Source organism: Octodon degus, unplaced genomic scaffold (assembly GCF_000260255.1).
Source record: "Octodon degus isolate 3935 unplaced genomic scaffold, OctDeg1.0 scaffold00028, whole genome shotgun sequence".
Taxonomy (NCBI): Eukaryota; Metazoa; Chordata; class Mammalia; order Rodentia; family Octodontidae; genus Octodon; species Octodon degus.
The window spans coordinates 14,154,452-14,165,077 of NW_004524604.1; the positions used below are offsets into that span (position 1 = coordinate 14,154,452).

At 35.6% G+C, this 10,626-nt stretch overlaps 1 protein-coding gene across 1 annotated transcript in view; it reads left to right on the forward strand.

Annotated features, from left to right (window-relative positions):
* LOC111816199 (phospholipid scramblase 1-like) overlaps nt 1-8,497 on the forward strand; it is a 37,943-nt gene extending 29,446 nt beyond the window's left edge. The window contains exons 5-6 of the mRNA XM_023712935.1: nt 4,643-4,804; nt 8,411-8,497. Coding sequence (XP_023568703.1) covers nt 4,643-4,804; nt 8,411-8,440 — 192 coding nt within the window. The 3' untranslated portion in view covers nt 8,441-8,497. The remainder of the gene's footprint in view (nt 1-4,642; nt 4,805-8,410) is intronic.
* The last annotated feature ends 2,129 nt before the right edge of the window (nt 8,498-10,626 follow it).

The window sequence follows — 10,626 nt, forward strand, 5'->3', positions numbered from 1 at the left end:
GGGCACAGGCAGGCGTTTTTTGATACTTATAAAGATAGGTATTGCTTATATTTGTGTCCCTCACATAGACTGTTCTAAAGTGGGGTCTGGGGTGTGTTAAAAGATCTCATACACAAAGTGTACCGTTACAAAATAAATTTGGCAAATATTAGACTATGTAAAGCCAATGAAGTTATTCTCAGCATTATTTAATAAATGTCCTTCATCTGTAAGTAGGAAATAGATGGGAAAGAAGTACTGTATTTTCTACTGTTTGTTCATTTGCAAATTGAGTGATGAAAAGAAAGACCTCAAACTAATTAATGCAGGAAAAGCAGTCACGGATGTCAAGTACAAAGTAAAATCTTTAGCTATTTAATATTAGCATCATATATATTTTTATAAATGCACTTGGCAATATAACTTTTACTAAGTAGTATTATTTGGATTTAATTTGTGGCATTCACTCTGGCAGCATTATCCTAGACTACATCTGTAACATTTTCACTGTTAAAAATATCTATAAAATGTCTTTAACTAGGAAACCCTCAATGGAAAGAGTTAAATAGTATGAATAAAATATACCTATATAAAAAGAATTCAAATCAAGTCAATGTATTCCAGAGAAAGGATTAAACTATAAAATTTGTTACTTGTACAAGTTCCTTTTGGGTATCTGGCACTGAACATTCATTACCCTTCATCCATCACACCTGGAAAATGAACAGATGTTAGAAAGCTGACACAGTAAGGCAAAACATCACTATTTAGCTTTTGTTTTTTTGTCTCCCATTCAAGATGCTACTAATGGGAATGACATAAAAATCTGTATATGGCAGCAATTCTGAAAAAGAACATCTATGTAAATAGAGCATGAAGGAGGCATGAAAGAATCTAGCAAGCTCCATTAGGGTCTTTAGACCTAATAGCCCAGATTTGGCCCTTAGATGTGCGTGCATGCACAAGGTGATGCTGAATTTGACCGAAGCTGTGCAAACAGTCCAAAGGCAAAATGAGCCCAATGCTTGATGCCTAAAGAGTTGAAACTGCAATTTCCACATGAAATAGTCATAGAAAAGCTGCTCGGGCAGAGAGGAAATGCCCTGTTTCATCCTCACTGAGATGAGAGAGATAATTTATGAGAAAGAAATGTTAAGTCTTTGAGTTTTTTTTTTCCTTAGGGCTGCAATAATAACCAGATTTTCTCTTAAATTTATTTAGATCTGTTAATAGGAAATTTTATTAAATAAAATATTTTAGTACAGTCACAGGGTTCTTTGTGATCTATCAAAGTCAGTGAAAGATTTAAAACTTGTATGTATGTAGTATGTATAGAACTTCAGCTCACCAAAATGAATCCTGTGCATTTGCTTGAATATGCAATGATGCAATCACTAAAATAAATGTACTTGCTGCACTCAATTAAACATTGTATTGTACATGTGTGTTTATTCAATTGTGTGATGATACAGTGATTGAAACACACACGCTTGGTGCATTTGTCTCAATCTGTAGTACATTTATTTAAATGTACAATCAATCACAGGCCTTTGCTTTTAGTTTTCCTGTGTATTTTTTAGAGCATACGAAGTGTAGACCATTGTGTATGCTGTGACAGAGTAAAGCACCTGAATACACATTTAAAAAGTGATATAAAGTTTAAATATCAGGGACAAATTATGCAGCTAATATGTACAAATGAAAAACTTTTAAATATATACATATATTTTTTAAATTAATTTTATTGAGAAAGAAGTAGTAATGAGACAGTTTCAAAACAGGTTATTAGGACTGTTACAGTAATTAATACATTGCATATTGTTGTCTTTGTAGTAGTTATTCATAGTACAAGATGCAGATATGATATCCTGTCCAAACACTATTAGTTCAAAACTTTCTTCTCATTAAACTAAGTTATATTCTGATCAAACAACAAATTTGATATTTCACATTTCAAATAATACTCTAAGAGAAGATTAAACTTTGCTGCAATGGGCAATGACATATTCTGGTATGTAGATAAAACATCAATATCAATACAGGTTTTACATTTTAGAAAGTTCTAAAACATATAACAAAATTCTTAAACATTTTTATGTTTGCTAACTTACTTCCTAAACTTTGGTCAACATGCAAAAAATAATTTTGGACATTGTTAGACATTTTAAATACAGTTAATAAAATCAAACAACTTGTTTTATTCAATGCTTCAGATTAAAAAATACGTCTATTTAACAAGATACTAGATATGCAAGGGCAGCAAATGCCAAATGTTTAACAAGGACATTTTAAAAAATTCTAGTTGGGAATTTGAGCACAACCAAACTAAAATCTGATTTTCTTTCATTCCCTACAAATATGTAAACTCATATTAGTGATATTGATTCTGATTGGAACCTGCACATTCTGATTAAGTAAAATATACATATTCAAACAAATAGTTATATATATATTTTTGTTTGGAAAAGTAATGACATGAGTACAAAGTATTCCACTGTATATAAAATTAGTTACCAAGGTAACAGAATTTCTTATGCACAAAACCTTAATAGCCAAAACCACCTTGGCTCATTTTTATTGATATCAAGTTACAAAATAATTGTGTGCACTGTTATACTTCTTGCACTATGATGTAACAAATACTACTTTATTCTAATGTTCTCAGAGGTACACTAAACATTTTCTATTTCTTCTAACTTTGAAGCAAAACAGTGTTAATCCTGGCACCAGTAGTAAGCTCCAAGAAAGAGAAATAAGAAAGCCATTTTGTACATGAATGGAAAACTGTGATAATACTTTTGGCTAAAAAGAGAAGAGAGATAAAGGAGCTAGCTGCAGGGTCAGGACTGCAGTGAGCCAACTAAGGCATTTATTATATGCATGAGATATAAGGGTCAGGCTGGGGAGAGAGCTCAGTAGCAGAGCGCCTGCCTGGCAAGTACAAGGTCCTGAGTTCAACTCCTGGTACCCTGCAATTAAAGTAAATCATATTAGAATGCAATTTTTTTTAATTTAAAGATTCATGTGTTGAATAAATTCAATAAACAGATAAATGATATAACAAGTAACAGGCAAATATAAAATGAGATTTTTAGATTGTTAATTAAGAAGAAGACACTGTTACTTTTCCAAAGAATAGAATTGGGTTTTCACAAAAAGATTTAATATAGCACAATGTTCAACAGGGCAAAAATTTATACCCAAGGTTGGTATAATTTTAAAAATGTTCTGTTACATCCTTGTGAGTGAGAGAGACATACTAGAATTGAAGTAACTTAAATATTCTTTTAGAGATCTACCACAATAAGGTAAAATATAAATCTGGTACAATAAACTACATCTGGGAAATAAAACAATTGTGCAATCTTACCACTGAGTTATTCATTTTACCATTAGTTTTTAGTTGATAAAGATGCTCCTAATTCCCACAGATTTAAATACAGAAAATTAAGATACGAAATCACACATAGTAATAAGTAGAACACAAGATATTTTCAATATCTTTGTTGGTACTTAGAAGTCTCAAACTTCATGAAAAGCTAAAATATTGAATCTTTCAAAATTTAAAATTTTCTTCTTATGAATACAAAGTGGGTTCAGACTTGAACACAAGTCTCTGCATGACTGCCTCAAGTGATGGGTCAAGTGGACAGTCCTCACTCATAGCACATCAGCGTTAATTATTTAAACTAGTGACAGAATCCTGAAACATCAATTGCAGACCGTTTTAATTGGGTAATGTTTCTCCACTATTGGAAAAAGTAACATAAATCTTATTCCAGTTTTTTTCCCTTTAGTTGGAATTTTGAAGAAAGCACAATCCATTTACTGCTAACAAGACTGTAGTATACAACAAGGAGCTGGCCCTGCGCACCTTCACTTTCTGCCACTAGCACCCCTCCCGCTTCACTCCAGTTAGGCCTCCTTGGTCACACAGCATTTTCTCTCTGGGATGCCATCTCCTGAGTTCTCTCATCACTAATTTCTTTTGATCCTCCAAACATCAGCTTAAATGACGCTATTACCATGCCCCTTGCTGTTAAACCACCCTCTCAATTTTCTTAGTCTATTCATTGCCTCTCTCTTGTTCTGTCCCATTCTTCTGTACCTCTACCCTTGTGCCACTCCTTACAAGGCAAATAGTTGGATTTTCCCAGCTTTGTTGTTTTATATTTGCTGGAGGATCTCTAATGCTGAAATAATTAATATTATTTGGTATCAGAAGTGACGCTCATGCAAACATGTAATTTTTAAAGAAAAACTGAAACTGAAAAACAAATGAAAAAGAAAACATGCTCTAAGGAGTCTACATAGGGAGAGGTGGAGATGAGAAAATGATGGACAGATGCAGGCAGTTCAGTGGGATTAACTGTGGAAAAGAGTTGAAAAGCTAGTGGTTTTCATGTTATAATTAAACTGTTTCTCACATCAAAATTAGATAAAAATTGTCCATAGAACTTTCCAGGCTATCACATGTCCACATTGCATAACTACTTAATAATAGATATAATTTCCATGAATATAACTCATAAAAGTTATTTTTATAAGTATAAGGTATGCTTCTTGAATATAATTTATGCTCGTTATTAAATTGTTATAAGACTACCTCTTCTTTTTATTTCAGATATTTTCAGCTGAGATTATAGATATATTTTTTTTTCAGTTATTATCTCTGGAAGAAGAAATAGTTATTGGAAGAATTTCAAAGCCTTGCACCGGTTCTGTGAGAGGATTGCTAACAAATGCTGATAAATTTAGAATCCAGTTTCCAATTAACCTGGATGTTAAAAGTAAAGCATTGATTCTTGGCGCAAGTTTCCTCATTGTGAGTTGACTTTTATTATTATTATTATTATTATTATTATTATTATTATTATTTATTTTTTTTTTTGGCAGAACTGAGAATTGAACTCAGGCCCTTGTGCTTGCCAGGGAAGCACTTATCCTACTGAGCCATCTCCCCAGTTCCTTGACTTTTATTCTTACCTGGACATTATGTTTTCTTTTTTTATTCTTTTTTTTTTTTAAATAATGTATTTAAGACAGTGTCTACAGGATCCCACTACGCAGATCGGACTCGTGGTGATTGATTCTCTTGTTTCAGCCTTCCACGTGCTGGGATTACCAGTGCGCACCACAGCACCCAGTCTCAATCAGTGTCTCAGCGTACCCCAGGGGCAGGGCTGGCACTGCACGCCAGGTATCGAACCCCAGCCGCTGCGCTCACCCAATCTGGTGCTTTAGTCCACTGAGCTATCTGGCCAGCTCTTAGGTTTTCTGATCTTATCAGCACATCTTTGCTAATAGCTCTTCTCAAATCATTTGGTTACCTGCAAGTTGTTCCTTTTTCGTCACCTTCTGTCCCCAAATTACATCATATCTTCACACAGCAAAATCTAGAGTGCCTGAGAATCATGATCATTGAATTTTAAGTCTTTTTCTTAATGGAAAAAAACCCCTAAACATTAACCCTCTGAAAATAGGAGAAAAACAGTTTTATTCAATAAATAAATTACTGGTGTTTGTTACAATGTAACATTTTGCTTATAACTTTTTTGTAGCATTTCATGTAAATGTAAAAGTACTATTACTTTGGAAACTATTTTGTCCTAGTCTGTTTTGCTATTACGAGAGAACACTTGAGACTCAATAATTTATAAACAATACAAATTTATTTCTCATAGTTCTAAAGAGTTATTGAAAGTCCAAGACAAGGCCTTGGTTGGCCTGACATCTGGTAAGAGTTCAGTAATTGCTTCAACGAGGGCGTCTTGAGTCCTCTGTCCTCCAGAGACAGAGCACGTGTGTCCTCAAGTGGAGAGCAGCCTGGAAAGGCAATGGGATTAGCTTATTCCCTTCGGTACTTCATTTACTGAGCAGGCTCCCTTGGCCAGACCATCTTCTAAGCGTCCTACCCCTTAATAGTAATGCACTGGAAGTTAGTCTCAACGCAAGGTATGGAGGGATGCTAATATCCAAGCCACACGTAGAATCTTTCACAAGGAAAACATTCGTATTGCATATATTTGGATGCTAGGGGCAAATATCAGAAACTACCTTTCCACACTAAGGGCTGGGAATGTGAAGGCCACAGAGGGCAGTCTCTCATGGGCATGCAAGCAAGATGATGTGGCTCAGGGACAGAATAGAGCAGGAGGAGATCCAGCTGAGAAAAGCCAGTAGATTGAGAGAGATGGATGGAAAAAAAATTATACTTTAGTGTAGGGACACAGGAAATATGGAAGTCCAGAATTCCAAATGAAAAAAGAGACCAAGCATAACTGCTAAGAAATTTCTAGAACTAAGAAAGTTGAATTCAGTTATTCAGAAAGAATATGTCTCAAGAGTAACTAAAAATCAACATCTATTGGACAGAAACAGTGGAAGCCAAAAGGCATCAGAATGTCTTCAAACTCCGGATTTGGAAAACCCAAGCAATTTCAAATTCTGTTTTCTTTCTATCTTTCAAGCATAAGAGTTGAATAAAAATAATTAAATTAAGAGAAAAAGTTTTGTAAGATACATGTCATTTTTAAGGTAGAACTTTTCAAATAAGGCACATATATTTGAGAGATCACCTAAAGTTGAATAAAATTTGAGAGCAAACAAAATTTTAACTATCTTTATATATGTAAATTTTAAAACATAAAAATACCAAGTGTCTAATTTAAAAATATAAAATTAAATTTATTAATTAAAAAATATAAAAATACCAAGTGTCTAATTTAGGAAGTTAAAAGGAAGTAAAACTAAGGTAGTATCCAGCAAAGCATATAAGGAGGAGGGGAGAATATAGAGTCAGAGAGATGAGAATTACAATATTGAAGTTACTGAATGGCTTACAGCATGTGGCTAAGCTATATGTGCATGCTAAAATTTTATTGATAATCGTGAAAATACATAAAAGACTATATATTTCAAAATGTGAAAATATGAAATAAAATATAAGGAAGCACAGAAGTCACTTGGGAAAAATAAGGAGAAAAATATGAACAAATCAGAAAAAACAAAAATACGTAATATAAATTTTTAACATTTACCTATTCATTGAGAGAGAGAGAGAGAGAGAGAGAGAGAGAGAGAGAGAGAGAGAACTGAAATTCGAAAACATATATGATGTATGTGAAATAGTATATTGAACAGGTATCAAGCTAGAAAGGGCTCAAAATAAATACTTCTGCAAGAATTTTGGCATGTTCCTGGGAGTAGTTTAGAGGCTGGCATTGTGGGGCTAGAGGCCCACAGGCCAAGCAAGCATGTTGCATAAACAAATTCATTATTTGGACAAATAGGATGATGATGAGCTTGATGCAGGCCTGTCTTCATGCCCAAGGATAAGCCAAGCTGGTTCCTGAAGCCCACTGAATATCTGAATCTGAATGGAGGAACCTTGGTGCTCAGCAGAGTCAGGGACGGCCCGTTGGATGATCCACGCGCCCGAAGCTCCTAGCTTGCTGTTCCGACGGCGCTACCCAAGAAGCCCAACAAATGAAGCTGGCAGGCTGCCTTTCAGCCTCAAGCTATGCACAGCTGTCCTTCCTGCCTGACGTCTTTCTGATAATACGCCTATGTTGCCTTTTCATTTCTCACTTTAATATTTAGAGGATGATATTTAGAGGATGCTCAATGCACTGTTTGAATGTGCTGGCGACTGCCTTGCCTCTGGTGTGGGGGCCGCCGCCGCCGCAGCCCTGCCCCGTGAGCCTCTGGGCCGCAGCCTCAGCAGAGTCTGAGCCTCAGAGCCTCGGTGGGCTCTGCTTCCGGCAGAACGCACCTGACAGGTGGAAGGAGCACCTGAGAAGCAGACCGTGGCTTTTAGGGGCTTGTGTAAGCTTGCTGTTTTGTGTTTTCCTGCTGTGTATTATGTGCACTTTATGGTGATGTATGGATTTGTGTTTCCATTTTATTTGAGAAATCTGTTCAATGTTAAGGCTTTGATTAAAGAAGTTTTTATAGTCTGAAAAAAAAAGAATTTTAATGACCTGAACACTAAGGATATTTTATGTAGTAAAATAGCAAAATATAACCATAGCATAAATCACTTGTTTCTGTCTAGAAAAAAAATGAACAAACTTATTAATGGTAGATTTTTAGAATTTGAATATAATATTTTCCCTTCTCTTTCCCAATTTTCTACTATGAGTATATACATTTTTTTAAAATATGTATAAATAAAATGAGCTAAAATTTGTTGCTGATCGCTAAGGGCCTTTGTACTGAAATCAGTTACTTTGATTTTCTTAAAAGTAGTCTAAAACATTTTCATGCCCTTAGATTTTGGTGCCTGAGACTATCTGAGAATTTTGTTTTCTAATATGTTTTATTCATGCTATTATTGCACAAAACCTAAGAAACATTCATATGCCTAATACCTATAGCCATTTTTACTATTCAACTAACCTAATTACATTTATTTGTATTTTTATTCTAGGACTACATGTATTTTGAAATCTGCCCATAAGAATCATTCTGAAAAACTGCCAGAGATGACTTGAATTAGCTGTTGCCAACTTTCAGCAAAATTAAATAACTTCACCTGAAAATATACATTTATTTTGGTAAAATTACTTGTATAAATTCGTACCAAAATTTAGTGTCTTAAAACAATCAGTGTATTTGGCTCAGGAGACTGCTGTATGGTTCTGACCACAACCTAACTCACTTATGGGTACACAGCCAACTAAAAGACTGGCTGAGGGCTGACTCATCTTAGAAGGCTTTAGTGACTTAACCTGGATGCTAACTAGGGCATCAGAGGGAATGCTCCATGCATCTTTCACCATCTACAAAGTCAACCAAAGCACTTTTTAATTTTTTGTTAACATATGTTCCCACTACACAATGTTTGTATTCCTTGTGTGGCGTTGGTACGTGAACATAGTGCAGCATAATTCCTTTTTCCACTCCCCTTTCTTCCTCTCACTCCCCTTGCCTCCATGTCTTTTTTTTTTTTTTTTTTGTACCGGGGATTGAACTGAGGATCCTGTACTTGCCGGGCAAGTGCCTATTCTACTGAGCTACCTCCCTGGCTCTCACCTCCATCTCTTGATCCCTTTCCAGGTTGAGCAAGTTCTATGTCCTTACTCCTATAATCTATCTTTTACACACAATAACTATATTACAAGAGGAGCAAGGAAGCAGATTCAAATGTTCAAGCTCATTTTCAGCTAAAGCAAGTTCCAGCTCTTAGCCTAGATTCAAGGGGTGGAAAAATAGACTCAGTATCTTTGGGGGAGTTACTACAAAATATTGTCTCCTCCCCCAAATTTACCATTGCCTAGGCTGTGACAACAATTATTTACATTTTGCTAATATATAAAAGATTCTTAACTCTCATAGTATTACCAGAAGTCTGTGTCAAGCATGACATCAGGGTCAAGTCAACTAACATAGGATTAGTGATTATTATCTGTGTGTGTATTTTTTTAGTGAAGGGTCTTCAGAATGTTCAGGGTCTCACTACTTGATTGGACTCATAGTGATCTGTCTGTTTACAGCCTCCCAAGAGCTGGGATTACAGTCATGTACCACCACGCCCAGTCTCAATTGCTGTCTCAGTGAGTCCTGGGTAAGGGACCTGCATGGCAGGCCTAGGGATCAAACCCCTAGCCCCTGTGCATGCTTGCAGGCGCTTTATGATTAGTATCTTCTATTAATGCAAATCAGCACATATGGATTCGGACCTGACTTAAAAAAGCCACTGAATATTCATTAGTTAATTAAGGCCATGCTAACAAAACCAAGAAATGGAATCCATACAGTAGTCACTAGTACATAGTAAGTCTAGAACAGGTCATACGCTTCCAGTTCCCCTTACACTTGGAATAGAGCCCAGCTTGCTGGACGTGGCTCTCAAGCCCACTGTTTTAGTCTGCCCTCTGTGATTTTAGTTTTGGAGCTGAGACATTTGTCTTTTTCTAAGAAAAATAAAAAGCCATTTATTTATCTAAATACATTTCCTGGCTGGCTTTTTGTTTTTTTAAAAAAAATTGGAGATAATTTTATTTGGAACTTTCTTCATCTCTTGGAGCCTATGTTTGTACAACTTCTTTTAAAACTAGAATTATGTGGTATTGGATTTAGTCTACTCAACTGAAAGCCATATGAAAATTTTATTTATTTATTTTTAATCTGTTGTTTATTTGGTCCAGGGTCTTGCTATCCAGCTTAGACTCATAGTGATCCTCCAGTCTCTGCCTCCCCAGCACTGGAATTACAGGCATGTGCCACCATGCCCAGTTTCAGTGGCTGGCACATCATGCGGTACCTGGGGTTGAACCCAGGTCCTTGCACTTGCCAGGTAGGTGCCTAGGCTGCCGGCTGTCACCCCCACCCCCATATGATGTCAGACTTTTCTCTCTGAACTTATTCTTCGCTAACCTAGTTTCTTTATGTGATGGATAGGTTCCAAAAGGCAGAAAAGGAGCATACTCATATTTTTCAACTGTATTTTATATTATGTTTGTTAATGTTCCAAATAGACACTCAGCTAAATCCACATTCTAGGGATACTGAAAGAGACCCCACCTCTAAGGGGAAGAACTGTGTAATACGTTGGACTCTTCTTTCACTATGTAGAACAGCATTTAACAGGTGATTTTCTTTGATTTATTTTACCTGTGACATAGTTTTAAACTTGTGATCTTA